This window comes from Mastigoproctus giganteus, chromosome 1, assembly GCF_048544385.1.
Source record: "Mastigoproctus giganteus isolate SK-2022 chromosome 1, ASM4854438v1, whole genome shotgun sequence".
In the NCBI taxonomy this organism is placed as follows: Eukaryota; Metazoa; Arthropoda; class Arachnida; order Uropygi; family Thelyphonidae; genus Mastigoproctus; species Mastigoproctus giganteus.
In genome coordinates, this window is record NC_143575.1 from 14,027,621 (window position 1) to 14,044,333 (window position 16,713).

General features: G+C 37.1%; 1 protein-coding gene across 1 annotated transcript in view; it reads left to right on the forward strand.

Annotated features, from left to right (window-relative positions):
• LOC150090566 (protein Wnt-2b-like) overlaps positions 1–16,713 on the forward strand; it is a 167,723-nt gene that overhangs the window by 88,400 nt on the left and 62,610 nt on the right. The window contains exon 2 of the mRNA XM_090378764.1: positions 9,684–9,940. Within this exon, the coding sequence (XP_090234890.1) occupies positions 9,694–9,940 (247 nt within the window). The 5' untranslated portion in view covers positions 9,684–9,693. The remainder of the gene's footprint in view (positions 1–9,683; positions 9,941–16,713) is intronic.

The following is a 16,713-nucleotide window of genomic DNA, read 5'->3' on the forward strand; positions in this document are numbered from 1 at the left end:
AAAATTATCTAAAAACTTAGATAATTTTAAAATGAAGACTTTTTCTAGTTTTGTTTTGTCGGTTTTATTGCTATTAATGTTTACCGTTTTTATTGAAGCATTGTTGTGAATTTTGATTTTATCGAGTGTTTTCGAGAGTTCTCTTTGACAATAAAATAATAAATGCATTCTTTCTTCTTCTCAGGCCTCCACCCTCAGTAACGTCTGACACTCAGTATCTATGATGCTGAGAATAGGTTTATTAATCAGGCAACAGGTTTATTAATCCTTCGCAGTGGCGCACTATGGCCATAGATGCCGATGCGCTTAATAAATCCCCAATTAAACAATCCTTCGCAGGCCCGACGAGAAGGGGGGGGGGGTACGGGTTTTGCAGTACCCTGTCCCCTCAATTCTTAGGTTGCCTGGCCGAGGCCTTAATATGACGTTTTTAAGTAACTAAATTCATTTTTAATAATCGGTAAAAATACTGCAAACTTAAAATAATAAAAATGGTTTTATTTTATTCATTTTTATCTTGTTGATTTATTGCAAGTTATCATTGACTTGTTGCTTTTAACCCTCACATGTACGATGTATACAAACACAAGAGAGGGACGTTCGTGCACTTTGCACTTGGGTGCGCGTTAGCTCTCGACGACACTGATCCTTCGTGTTTGTGATTTTCATCTGGACTTGCATTTAATTTATTGATTGGCTGTTTTCTGTCAGTGCCATGGGACTAATTCAACCCATTTCAGTTAGCCTGAGATCTACTAAACGAGAATGGGTTGAATGAGCCTAAAGAGCAGCCCTTGGTTCTGCACTTGAGTATTCGCTTTGCTAGCAGCTTTATAAGAAGCTCGAGTAAGATTCAAGAATCCAGAAAATTTTTGCAGTAAGCCAGTCAGCGATTCAGCTTGTTCCGAGACAAATTCTGACTTCAGATCAAGAGCATAGATTATCTTACATTCTTGGCATGGATTAAGGAAGTTTGATAGATGATATTTGATTTATTGTCCATGGAATAGTGAGTATTATAGTGATCTTAATAAATTTCCGCTGCATGTGCAGAACTGTATTATTTTGTGGATGGAGCCTACGCACCCTGTGCTTGAGACAATTGCCTCATCTCTGCCAGTAATCCTTAGTCGGTATTTCGAATACGGATTTATAACGATACTTATATAAAATGATTAATGTTCAGGTTTTGATGCATTTCTCTTCTACATATATTTCGCATTTTTCTTCTGTACTGGCATCTATTATAACATATAATTCCACCTCTTTATTCTAAACCGGCCGGAACTAGTTACAACCTCCAGTTCAGCAAATAAATATTTCTTCATGTATTCTCTCTGCTTCTGTTTTCTGGAAATTTTTATTAAAAATGCCATCAAATTTTCCTGTTTGGTGATTACCATAAAAAAAGAGAATAGCAATGTCACTTTAACTTGTAACTTTTCCCAATTTTTAATCACATTGTATTGTTTTCTTACCTTAATGTAACACTCCTGGCCGTGTCGCCATGATGGTTATTATTGTTCCTAGTACTTGAACTGTACTTAGTAGCAATAAAGATAATTTATTTATTTATTTGATTCGTGATATGTAAATTCTTTGTTTTATCAAGTTTGATTTGTAGCTCTCATTAGACTTTCTTTGTGAAGTGTGTGTTGTGCGGAAAAATACCTCCTTCACTACAAAATCATCAACGTTATTATTGACACATCGAGGTAATATGCAATTAATAAAAAACAAAGAATTTTTTAAATAAATTGGTAAAGTATGGTAACGATGTTCAATGCCCTACTTTTAAAATATTCTGAAATTCGAAACCAACCCTAAAATACAATATGACTAAGTAATTTCGAATGTAATATACCTTTTGTAACAAAAATCTTCATAACCAAAACTATCATAAGAAAACTCAACATAATTTATCTAACCGCAACTTTTGCGGTTAGATAAATGGTTATTTTGTAATATTTCTTATTCCAAGGCTTGTGAATTCCAAGAACCATAGTCTTGTGGTCAATGTGCTCATTGAGCTGCGCCCGTTGCGTGTTCGAATCGACATAATACCACAAAGTGTGGTAATATTTTTGTAAAGTAATCTATCCTTAAATGCCTGTCTCGAAGTAAAAACAGAAAATTTATTACTTTTAAAAATATTTTTAATGAACAAGTTCGAGGCTGTCACAAGTGTGGTCAATTGACGAACAATTACTGCCCATCTGCGACTGAGAAAATACGGCTTAGCCGTCTGAAATTAATGCACGGGACTTTTGGAACTTATTTATCAAGACAGCCTTTCTAAAAAAATGAAATAAAACACATGCAAACATTTGCAATGGAAGATTTAAAAAAGTTCGCCCAGAATTCGAAACGAACGTAGATTGACAGAGTATGATAGCTGCAATTGCGCCAGCTGGTAAGTTAACTTATGCATATAAGGGTTAATATATGGGCTTGCTATCGCTCACTTTTTATGGGACTTAAATGCTTTCTATCCAAATTTTATACCCGATAGAAGAACACGAAACTCACTTATTGCAGTGTTTTATTTTAACGGGTCTTTTTCCCTAGTTATTCAAGTGAAATATGAAGACGTCGTATGAAATAAGAACACGATTTTTAACAGTTGTCGTTTCTTAAAATGATTGCTGTTTCGTACTGTAGTTGGACGGAGCCGCTCAGAATTAAGGGCGTACTCATGGACAATAAATTGTGAAATCTAAGTGCCACGATTTTCTCATATTTTTTCCCACGTGACCCCCTTTACCTCTCCTTACCAATGCATGCTTATTACGATGGTCTTCTGTAATATTTGCCCGCAAATTCCATTCTAAATCACCAAAGATCATTATGAACTAACTAGAGCAGAATGCTGGCCTTCAAAGTTCTTTTCATCGATCAACGCAAATATCTTGTCAGCATCGATTTGTTCTCGCTCGATGAGCATCATTCTCTCGGAGAACTGAATGGTCACTGACAATAGCCTTATTCTGGCCACGATTCAATCCCTACATTTACCGCACACCCCATATTCTCTTCATTTTTTACAAAGAAATTTTCTTTTTTAAAGTATTCACATATCCGAATAAGAACGGAACAAAGATGAAAAGATGCGGTCTTTGTAATTGATTACAACGTACTTTAGAAAATATTGTGTGGTGTGCATTTATGCATGTTTTCGCATATAAAGAGCGATTGTAAATTTAGGAAACTGTTCATATATTACAGTTAAATTGTTCGAAGGTTGTCTCGGCATATTAAATACGCTCTGCAAAAAAAGAAATGCGAAGACTATTTCAGCTAGCAGAATTCGTCGATTAATGGGACTCGCTTCACAAGTTTCTCGTAGGAATTTTTTGTCTTAGGAATTCTTTTTAAATGTACAGAGTTATTCAAAACAGTATTAACAGTATACAGAATATTAGTATGGGTCATTATTATTAATAAGAAACAATTAAATTTCGTAAATTATTAATGCAATTATTACATGTAAATTGAATTTTGCTTTATTTATTTACTTGTTTCTGAAGCGTAGAGATCTTACAAGCCCGGTAGTTTTAGAAAAATAATTATAATGATAAAAATGTCATATATAGAAGAAGAAGAACTCTTTATTGTATACACAAGGCTCACCGCCGTACAAAACACCCTTCACGGCTACAAGCCACGGTTTAATATAAATATACCACTTACAATTAGCATATTTTTGTATAACTTAGAATTTCATGATCATTGGAATAAATCATTTGTAATATTCGTGAATTTTAGATACGAATAATTTTTTCTGCTTTGAAAATTTAGAATAGTAAAAATAATTTTATGTGCTGTGGGTGGTATAGTCGCACGCGTTACCTGATGAGTATTATATTAAAATGCTAGGAAAAATATCACTGAAAAGTCATTTCTTTTGATAATAATCGTTAAAAAGTATTTCGTTACTTTAACATTAAATAAGTAGATATTTAATAACTGAATTAAATAACTGAATTTTAATTCAGTGTATATTTAACGTACAGAAACGAATGAACTGATCCCAGTGTAGACCATGAACAATCTTTGCTCCAACTCTGTTATTCGACCTTAATTATATCTCCTTAATTTCATTTCATATGTATTATGCCATTTCATTTCTGTTGCGAACAATATAATATAATAGAAATACTATGTCATATTACTCCCTGACATATACTGCCATTTCAGAGAGAAGTGTATCATTCAGATTGATTTAAACAAATCAAATAATTCGGTACTAGACGTATTTACGATAAAGTGTGAATACGTTGGCACTACAAGTGGTGAAAGGAGACGCTTTGCTACTGGTTATTTATGGCTACCTTTCCTATGGGATGTACTTGAATGCTGAAAATCTCTAGAAATTAATAAGATTATCATCTTGCTGCAATTTACTGATGGACTGCTATTTCTCTGCTGTTTTTTCCTGTCATTTTATTTGGTATCGTTTATTTTGAGGCGAATTTCAAGTCCAAACGCATTAACAAATCAGAAATCCTGAACTGCACATTTAATGCTGAGTTTAAATTTTATGCATGTTTTGATATACGAAAATTTTGATCAATGCCACCTTTGATATTTTATGTCAACTTTCGTCATTTTTTCCAAGTGGTTTTAATTTTATACCCGTCAATGCTTTGTTTAGTGACTCAAAAATATGTTATTTTCACAGACTCATTCTAATCCACATAAGCGTTTTTATTTTAATTCGAAAATCTCTAGAAATTAATAAGATTATCATACTACTCTTACTGTATGTAATCATTCCTTATTGAATTTCTTTAGATGTTCTTTTCTCTCAGTTAGTTCTAGAAAATTATTTCATATTATTTAAGCTTAACAATACATGTTTTGCATATTAACATAAACATAAAATAGACCTGCATATCTTCATTCAGTAATACATAACAGCCTACAACCACCAACTTATATATATATATATATATATATATATATGATTCAGATCCCAGAACAGCATTTTGGGATAACTGGAAACCTACTTGCCTACTTTCCATCTCCTCTCAAGACTTGAATCCAGGTTATGCATAACACATATCTCGCTTCATTGTATGAATAAAGGGCGTTCTTCAAGATGGAATATTCTCGGCAACTCTCTTTGTTGCAGCTATGGACCCGTTTTCGTCATCCTGTGAAAACATTATTTCGTATGCGGATGACATAAAAATGTTTTCTCATCACGAAATAGCTTAGTTCCCTACACAGTCTCCCAGACAGCTACACACAATTAGCAGAAATAGTAGAGTATCTAAAAGATTAGGATTTCAGGTAAACCCATCAAATGGCGTTCACGTATAACAAACAAACAAAACAAAACAAAAAAAAAAAGACAGGAAGAAATATATGCATCGACTGACACGGAGTATTGCCCAATAGAGTAAGAAACCAGCATGATTTTGGCGTTATTTGGAACGAGCGTCTCTGTCTTTCGCTCAGTATTTCGAAACAACTTGCTCTAATTTATACAATAACCCTTCATGAGAAACAATATGAAAAACCTTACTAAAATCCAGATATATAATGTCAAGGTAATGTACCACATTTGTAATGCAAGAACGCCCCTTTCCAAACACATTCTGAGACCTATTTAGGATGCCATTTTTGTCGAAATCCTTCTGTATTGCATCTTTAACTATAGACTCTTACCGTACACAGAACTCATGTTCATTGGTCAATAATTGTTCATCACTTCTTTAGCTCCTCCCTTATGGATTGATGAAACGGTGAAGCTTCTGCAGTGAAGTCAAGTTTACCCCTGTAAGATGTGTAACGGAATAATCCCTGGATACAATGATGATCTCATTAAAGATCTCACTTGCCGCCTTTTTCGGTATAACTGGATCCCATCCGCCCGTGGGGTTTTACGCTCTCTCGTCCTCATTAGTTTTACAGATATTATTATGTCACATTTTACAAGGGGTTTAACTTAACTTCACTGTTCTCATGGTTCCACTGTGGTTTCAATAGTAAAGATAGTTGCAAAATACCGTTGAACTCTGTCGTCATTTAGGTCGAGTTCAACAGGTATTTTTTATTGTCGTTTATTATCTCCTTGATATTGTAAGAGGCCTATCAAAGTTACTCCGCTTTTTTGAATTCATATCTGAGTAGAACTCCCTTTCACTGTACTTAGCTCTCTTCCCATTCTCTTCCTCAGCATGGTTTATCTCTCGAGCGGATTCAATTACATATTCGCTTAGAGTTACCGTATGTAGCAATGTCACATAGTAGTCTATAACTATTCTATGCCTTTTTCTTTTGCTCACTAAATCTTTTAGATCTCTTTTCATCAATTTCCATCGTACGATTTCGTTAAACTGCATTTAAGTCATACGATTACAATTCGTTTGTGTGAAACGGGTCTTAGCTTAGATGCTATTTTAATTTTTTTTAATCGAGAATGATTAAGATGAAACTCAGCTTCCATCATCAGATTTGAACGAAAAAAAATATATATTAAAAGCATTAGACTCACGCGCCTCGTATAGAGGTATGTGTTAACATTATTCACATAAGGTTTGTACTTTTGATTAGTTTATTTTCAACTATAAAATGATGAAATATTTGTCTTCTTTTGTAATATGCTATTTTTATCTATATTTATAGACAATTTTTGGTAGATATCCACAAAAATATCTTTAATTGGATGCGATGTACTTCAGTTAGATACTGCAGGCAGTTTGTCCGAACTAAGAGTTTCAAAATTTCCCGCTAATAATAATAATAATAACAATAAAGACATCAGGATGGAATTTGGTTTAGACAAATGCAAGACCCACACACACACACACTGCACTAGGGAAAATTAGTCGGCCGAAACTAGCAGCTGTTGACTGGTAAAGAGATCCAAGCTATGACAGAAGGAGAGACCTAGAAATACTTAGGGATGATTCAGGGTCAGAAGATAGAGCACAAGGAAATAAAAAAATGCCTGACCGAAAAATATCATCAGAGACTCAGAAGCCTGCTGTAACTAAAATTGAACGGAGGGAACACATTTAAAGCCATAAACACCTATGCAACTCCAGTACTAACATACTCCTTTGGGGTCATAGATTGGACTAACACCGAGCTAGAGGATATCATACGAAAGACAAGGACAATGATGACCAAGAGCCCCCAACACCGCCCGAAGTCAGCAGTGGAGAGACTAACAAAAGCTCGGAAAGAGGGAGGAAGGGGCCTGATAGACCTGATAGGGCAACAGAAAACAGCGATAGTTAACCTGAAGGATTACTTCGAGAACAACAGAGCACCACTCCACCAGGCAGGCCATAAGGAAGGTAGATAAGTGGTATATCCCACTCAACCTAAGCGAGGAGCCCCCTCCCAGACGACACAAAAAACGAAGCTAGAAAAATGGGCAAAGAAGACACTCCATGGCAGACACTACAATAACCTCCATCAAGATCACATCGATAACATTGCTTCCAATGCATGGCTCACAAGCGGGACGCTCTTCCCCGAGACTGAAGGATTCATGCTGGCCATTCAAGACCAGGTAATCAACAGCAGAAACTATAGAAAATACATCGCAAAGGAGCCCGGAATGTCAGATGACACATGTCGACGATGCCACCTGGCCTCAGAAACGATCCAAAACATCACCGCGGGGTGCAAGGTGATCACCTGGTAGTGTCTATGAGTACACTCATAGACACTACCAGGTAGCCAGGATAAGACGTCAGAAGCTAGCGAGGAAATACCAGTTGACCAAAGAAAGTGTACCATACTACAAGTACGAACCCCAGGCAGTACTAGAGACCCCAAACCACAAGCTGTACTGGGACCGCGCCGTAATAACGGATAGGACCATTCCTCACAACAGACCGAACATAACGATGGAAAAGACTACCTACCTGATTGACATAGGGGTGCCCAACACTAGCAATGTCCAGAAAACCCATGAGGAAAAAATTAGGAAGTACACCAACCTGAGACATGAGGTCAAGGCGATGTGGCATATGCAAGAAGTAACGACCATCCCGATCATCGTGTCGACCACCGGTATGGTGCCAAAGATCCTACATAGCAGCCTAGCAGCAATAAGTCTCCCAGAGAACACCTACAACTTACAAGGAACTCCATAAAGTCGCAATTCTGAACACCTGTAGGAGAGTCAAAGAGTTCCTCGACCAACAGTAACATCAGAGGTAACAACAACCACCCTGTGTACTTGGTAGCAATACCTGTCACGAGGTGGAACCCCCAATCAGGAAGAAATAATATAAGAGCAGAAATAATATAAGAGCATTTCTCTTATATTATTTCTCCCTGAAGATGGGATTCCACTCTGTGACGGGTACTGCTACCAAGTACACAGGGTGGTTGTAATGTCTGGTGTTATTGTTGGTCGAGGAACTCTCTGATAATCCTACAGGTGTTCAGGATTGCGACTTTCTGGAGTTCCTTGTAGGTGTTCGCTGGGAGACCTATTGCTGCTAGACTGCTATGTAGAGCCTTTGGTACCATACCGGTGGTCGACACAATGATTGGGATGGTTGATACTTCTTCCATATGCCACATCTCCTTGATCTCATGTCTCAGGTTAGTGTACTTCCTAATTTTTTCCTCATGGGTTTTCTGGACATTGCTAGTGTTGGGCACCCCTATGTCAATCAGGTAGGTAGGCTTTTCCATCTTGTCCACAAGGGTTATATGTCCGGTCTGTTGTGCGGGATGGTCTTATCCGTTATTACGGCGCGGTCCCAGTGCAGCTTGTGGGTTGTGGCCAAAGAAGAAAGTGTACCACACTGCAAGTACGAAGAAAGTGTACCATACTACAAGTACGAACCCCAGGCAGTACTAGAGACTAGTACTGCCTGGGGTTCGTACTTGTAGTATGGTACACTTTCTTCGATAAACTGGTATTTCCTTGCTAGCTTCTGATGTATTATCCTGGCTACCTGGATAATCCGTCATTTTAAATAATAATAATAATAATAATTATTATTATTATTTCTCCCCGATTGGGATTCCATCTCGTGACGGGTATTGCTACCAAGTACGCAGGGTGGTTGTTGTTATCTCTAGTGTTACTGTTGGTTTATTAACTCTTGATATTTTAAGGAGTCCTTATGTGCTGTAATGTAATAACTAGATCTTAATGAAAATTAAGCTAAGCTATACGTACGATCTGTTGGTTTATTATTATTATTATTATTATTATTATTATTTATTTTTATAATAATTTATTATTATTATTATTCACCTAAAAGAATTGTCCCATACAGTAGTTTGCTAGTAGATAAATGAATAACATGTATAAGAAACTACCATTTTGTGCAAAACAGATAATTTTTATAAAATATATATTTTTAACAAATAGTACGCCTTTTCGAAAATCGTAAATTTTTTTGGAATAAAGGACATTAATTACTAAAGGACATTAATTGCTACATTAAGGACAATAAAGGACATTAATTGCTAAAGGACATTAGCAATAAAATTGCTAATGTCGTTTAGCAATTTTATTCTAAGAAATACGGTATTATTTTCATTTATTTTTAATGCAGATATGAGCAGTTTATTTCTATTACCACATTTTAAAATGAAACATTAATTTTTAAAAAAAACTTCTGTTCTTTTTCATACCTGTCATTATATATTTAATACAGCACATGATTATTTATTATTGTTATTAATTTTTTTTGCAGGTTACTTGGGATGCCAAGCGCCTATCAAAGTACTCTAGAGCTAAAACCTACTACTTATAAACATTACTGTAAAAAATTACAATATCTAGTTGACAGACAACGAGAACTCTGTGGGCTTAGTTATAACATCTTGCAAACTATAAGTCGAGGAGCGAAGCTGGGTATCGACGAATGCCAGTTCCAATTCCAAATGAACCGATGGAACTGCACCACCTACAATAACAGCTTAACCGTCTTCGGTGGCATTCTTGATATCAGTAAGGATCTTTTGGTTTCTGCATCCTTTAGAAGGTAGACTTTGCAGGTACATTTGAATGTGTTCCTTAATATTTTATTTAAATGTGAGGAATTTTAAATGTGTGAAATACGCTACTCAAAAGAATTAGGGATTTATTTAAAACTAGCATACAAAACTGGTCGGAAAGACCTGGTTGTATAGCATAACCGTAGTAATAGTAAAAGCAGTACTGGTTAATCCAAGTTTATGACCTTTGTAGACATTACAGAAATTAACATTGCCATCCTAACTTGGGTTTTGCTGTAAGATTGGTAGAATGAAACTTAAGATCCTATTAAACACATCCAACTTTCCATGGCCAATTTTAACCTTGTTGAGTGTGAGTACATATCCGTAGTACGATTTTCTAGTGTCTTTGCGATGACAGTTTATCTCAAATGGTAATTCAGGACTATATACCTCACTACTGATGATCCTGGACAGGGAAAATGAAGACAACACGCACGCACAAACTTTTAGAGAGACTTCAGGGATTGCTAGTCTAGTTGGATATTCACGATTATAAAATAATTTCTGTTTTACTTATCTTAGAATATGTTTTTTTTTTCACCATCTGTAGCTAGCCAAATCAGTTAATAGTAGTATTACGCATATATTGCAAAGAAGCCACAGACTTTTGCTGCACTAACCAAAAAATAAATTCAAAATAAAATAAATAACTAACTTAAAAAATTAAGACTAAAATAAATAAATATATAAAAAATAAAATAAACAACCTGTGTGTGTTCCCCTCATGTAGGTGACTATTCAGGTGACCTTCGAATTTCCCCAAACTATAAGCCTCAACTATCTCCGAGCAGGTAACTTATTACAGTAATTTACAACTCGTTGGCTAAAAGAAAACTTAACTACAATCGTCAAAATGTCTTTCCCTGTAATTTCAATTTAGGGCCCCTAATTCTGTAATCATTTAACACATTGTAAAATCATAACGGTAAATCTAATCATTTAACGACAATACAGAAGTGGTTTCTGAGATATCGTGTTACATGTTTAAATCTTATAGCGATTGTTGCACTCTCTCTCTCTCTCTCTCTCTCTCTCTCTCTCTCTCTCTCTCTGTCCTTTTGAGAGCCTTCAATTTTGACTTATCTAACTAAATATACGAGAAAGGTGGTCAACCTTTTCAAATCTATGCTCTCACTTGTCACCTACATTTCCGATATTTTAACATGGTCAGGTGTCATGTGTTATTTTTATGACCTTTACATGGATTTGTTTAATCGCAATCATATTTGTAAAATTACACTTTATTTTTTTGGGAGCACTGAGATAACTTTATATTAGGAACATTCCAAACTGTAGTCCATGTTACATGGCGCTAGTAATCGTAGATACCGACGCCACGAAGCACACTGTCTTTCTATATAAGGGTAGAACCTGGCACTGCAACATTAAGTAGACTGGTGTTCCGCGCAAAGACGTTACCTAACCGAGTTCCAACAGGGTAGAAACGTTGGGACAAGATTAGCGGGGAGAAATATCTCGGACACGGCTGCCCTCGTCCAGTGTTCCTGCACAGTCTTTTCTTGTTGTCAAGACCAACCGTGGAAGAACCACCAGCCAGAGGTTCCATGCACGCCAATCCTGCGTTGTTGACTAAAGGGACGAGGGGGGGATCCAACGTGCGGTCCAGCGAAACAGATGCTAGATGTACAGCAATTGAACACGCAATACAACACGGAGATAACACAAACCCATTTAAGTGTGGACCATGCGTCGGACACGCACGTTTCGGCTATTACAACGGAAGGCCAATGCGAACACTCCTGGCCCGTCACGAACAGTGGCTCCATAGTGCTCTTATATTAAGCACTGGAGCACAGCTATTGGACAGTGGACGACTACAAACGGGTTGCCTGGTCTTATAATATTTCAAACTGCACTATGCGAACGGATGGCATCGAGGGAGGCAGTGATCTAAAGCATGTTTGGATGGAGACTCTCCCCCCCCATATCTGCGTGGGTAGCACAGTGATTTTAATCACCATCTTCCCCACAACAGGTGGAAAAAACGCTGGTTCGAATCCCATTATTGTGGGCATACGCACGGGCTTATAAGTTCAGACTTGGGTGGCCCTAATAAAATAGTTTTTAAGACAGTTCCTTCTTCCTATACCTATTAACCAATGGCTCACTGGAGGCTCGTGCAGATCTATTAATTCTATGTGTACCCCTTAATTGTGGTCGTCTTCTCAAACTGGCAAGACATCTTTCAACAAGATAACACTCTGTATCACACAACGCAATGATGTTGGACTGGTTCGAAGAGCTTTCCGAGGTGTTTTCCGTGCTCCCCTCGCCGCCAGACTCTCTGATCTCAGCCCAATTGAACATGCGTAGGATGTCATGGAAGGGATCGTTCGGTGCCCAGATCCAATACCATCGAATACATGATGAATGTGAAATGAAGTGTGGTCAGCATGGGCTACCTCACCTGCGGACATTTTCCAGCCCCCTCCGAAGTCTATGTCACGACGTATTCAGGCCGCACTGTTTGTACTAAAGATGGCACAAGCAACCATTGGACTTCTGTGTGATAGAATTTTATTTTTCATTTTTAAGTCAGAATATTTACTTCAATTCCCTAAGGAACTGAAATAAATATTCTGTTTCGATGCCCGAGTGCTCACTGTAGGCGCTGTCGCCGGTGAACCATGGTTAGCATGGGCACTCCGAGCGGCCTGCGGCTACGCAGCCCCATTTTCAGCAGGGTTAGATGTACTGTGTGTTGTACCATCCGGGAGAGCCTTCGCTCACCTCGAGCCTCGATGAGCCGTGGTCGTCCAACACCTCACCGGCAGTTCGTGGGTTTCCCTTCCTCGGACCACTTTCGGTAGGTACTAATGACGGCTGACTGTGAACATTCCACCAGCCGTACCGTTTCGGATATGCTCTGACCCAGTCGTCTGGCCATTACCATTTGGCCTTTGTCGAACTTGCTTAAGTCCGCTGCCTTTCCCATCTGAAGAACAAGAGTAACACTGATTAACGGAGTTCAGTATTAGGTGTTTTTTATACCGTGTCCCGACCCATGCACACGCCGTAGTTCACCTGCAGTTGCTTCGATTTGTATAACGACTCGCTGGTCATAATGTTTTGGCTAATCGGTGTATAACTTTGGCTCACACCACACAGGAGCCGTGAACAAACGCTCCTCCGAGCTACAAAATCAAATACCAGTTGATCCTTGCCAGTAATTGAAAAAACTACAGAAAAAAAATCTATCAGTCGAGAAACAGATCGCTGGATTTCTGAAAAGGCTCGTTAGTTCAAATCTTATAAGCTCCAAAGTAAATAATAAAATAAAATAAACATACTTGCTCACGTATTTAATGAAAGCCGCTTAGCACCATAAAGAAATGGCTATTTCTCTTCAAACATCAAGCGTGCACAAAAATTTTTTTCCTGAAAATACGATCCCAGAAACCGACTTCTGTTATGGTTTGTGCAGAGGAAACCTTAGGGACAACTTCAACAGTGAGCAGATCCTCAAGGGGTATGTCTTTGGAAAGGTCGAGTAACTAAGGCACAGTGGCACAGTTTCTTCAGAGCCCATTGGTTGTGAAGGAGTTCCGAATTAACGAAATTATTATAAGAAGTAAAGTTTTTGTGGTTTAATATTTATGTTTATCAGGTTTCCAGACTACCTAACCAGCACTTTGAAAACGATCGTTGGATCATCCCAACGAGACTAGGGCCATCTCAGCATTTACGCCGCTAGAATTAATCAAGCTTTTTGCAGGAATATAGTCGCCAGAATATGCAGTTTTGCTTACTTCAAGACCAGTTCCCTTGATAAATATTTGAAATATTCTTTGATATTTCCCTGCTGTGGTGAATTTTTAAAACTTTTTCTGACACAAAATGCAGTCATTTGCTTAACTGCACAAATCGACTTTTGTATCAAAAAGTAATATCCGATTATTTAAATTTGAATTTTTAATATTTTTTGTACTCGTTATAAATATTAATGATTCAATAGGTGTATGTAGTATATTAACGCTAGAATTCCGAATAACGCAGAAGTGCTGAAAATAGCTTCATTTTCTATTTGTAAGTATATTAACTATTGCATTGAATTAATTTTTAGAATCTCCCAGTGAAAACCGGGAAATTCTAAAATTAACTACGCATATCGTATTGTGGTCTTGAAATTTCGTAAATCTACTGAAGCTAGTTACCGATTTTGGACACACGACAGATCTGTTAGACCTCGTAGTGTTTAACCATTTAACAGCTGTCTATTTAGGCGGGTCCCGATATAGAATCAAAATATAAAACTCGGTGATGCTGGTCATGTGTTGGCTGGTATGGATCGTGTCATCGGTTTGTATCAGATGGAGACTGACCTTTGACATGGACGTAAACGGAAACTGACTTACGGCTCCTTTCAAAACAAACCATGGTGTCTCTTTTGAAAGACGCGTGGTCGTTTTTAAACATACGCGGAAGTGGAATTTGTCTGGAAAAGAGGTATTCTAATGATATGAATTCTGGATATGAGATTTTCTTGAGTGCGGTGACAAATAAACAAGATTAATTATTTTTATTCCTTTATTAACTTTTTTCAAATTTCAGTGTGGATGCCTCTACGCTTATATTATCTTCTGCAGCTATATATATATATGTTTTTTTTTACATACACATGTTTATGTATCTCTCTTTCTCTCATATACGCTTACGTATGCATCCTGTATATAGAAATGTATGTATTTACATTATAGGCTAAATAATGTGTATAACCCTAAATAATGTGTATAAATCTAAATAAACCTTTGAGCATTATTCGGTATTCTGAGAAAGATATATGTTTGACTTTTCGGGCCAGTGGGCCTCCTCTTTTGCTCCCCGTTTAAAAGCACTACCTCAGAAGCCAGGGGGGAAGATTTCTATTTTAAGTTAATGACAGAAATCAAAGGCCCTTTGTAAGGAAGCAGGAACTCCGGTCATGGATCTTTACTTCTTTCGCATGCTCCATGTGCGTTTGTGTTCTGGGTGATGAATGCCTGATAACCGTTGTTGTTGATGAGGGAAGTTTGTGGGCACGTGGCGAAATCTTACTACGTATATATGCTGTGAGCCTTTTAACTGACTCGAATTGCTCTAGAGGAAAAGGTTATCTTATCTTAATGCTGATAGTTTATGTGCTGGCTCCTCCCCAACCTCCCTCAGAATGACGGGCTCATTTTCAAGAACGCTTGCTTCTACAAGTAAGTAGAAAATACGAATAATATTAAGTATTTATGCGAAGAAGAAGAAACATCATTGTTTGCTCTGTGTCTTTGAGGGAGATCATTTGCTTTCTGACTAATCTTAAATCTTGCATCGCTTAATAGAGGAGATTAGGTCCCCTTTCATATAAAAGAAAGCATTATAGGTGTGTACAACTCAGCTGAGCTGTACATAAACAGCAGTCATGTGTAACGACCATTAGCTTAAAAGGCTCTTCAAATGCTATTCTTTAAACGAAACCATCTTTTTTTTTTTCTTCCCTATTTTTTTCCGACTTCAGAAAATTGCTTAACATTTCGGAATAGTGAAGTATTAGAGCAATTTTTTTCCGGAGAAATATTATTTTTAAATTATAGATTAGGAAAAAGAACACAGTGATGTCAGGTATTGAACACAATCGTTTATCCAGATTGCCTTTTATTCCTTTTTATCCGTACAGTAGGTTTGTGTGTCGCATTTCTCAGGAATTGTATGTCTAAGAGATTGGTAGGGACCATTTCAGTAGTCCCTTGCTGATTTTTAAATGATAATTGTATGATCTGTGAACCTCAATAACACTGTACAATAAAAATAATATTTTCTCTTCTTTAAAGAAAAATAAATAATTCTAGTAAATGTGTTGATCTTAAATCTGAGCTTTAAAATTTTTTATCACTCGATATTTTCATGGGCAAGGAAGTGAAAAAACTATATACGAATAAAATCTTAAATCTTATTATGATTAATAATATAATAAATTAAATGTAAAATTCATAATTTCCTTCTAGTTTATTCAAATTGTCAGCCGCAACTCCTACGAGGGCAACTTGTTCCAGCAATCAACCACTCGCTAGCTAAAAGAAAACTTCTTACAATCTAATCTAAACCTCGTTCCAGTAATTTGAATTTACGACCCCTAGTTCTGGAATTCGTTATAACAGTGAAAATTCCATCTTCATTCATTTTGATAACTCTTATCAGAACCTTATAAACTTCAGTCTGGTCAACTCTGAGGTGCCTAGTTGCCAAGCTCTGTAGCCTACATAATCGGAGTCTTTCTCGTATGGTCGTCCTTTTGCCGATCTCACCATGCGAGTTGTCCGTCTTGGGACCCTTTCAAGAAACTCAGTGTCTTTTTTCTGATGAGGCTTCCATACTTGAGCACAGTATTCCAAATGTGGTCTTACAATTGCCTTATACAGTGGGACTATAACCTCCGTATCTCTACAGGATAATGTTTGATAAGTCATCGATTGGACACCATTGGCTTTCCTGGCTGTCTGTTTACACTACTCAGAAAACTTCAAATCTGCCCGTCTCGTAACTCCAATCCCTTTCTTCCTCCACTATTTTTAATTAAAACACACCAAGTGTATAATTTAATTTGGGATTGCTATGTCCCAAGTGTAAGATCTTGTAATTAGCAGCATTAAAACATAGCTGCCACTTCTCTGACCATCTTTGACGTCTGTTCAAGTCATCCTGAAGGAGTGCTGCTTGGCACTGACCATTAACGAC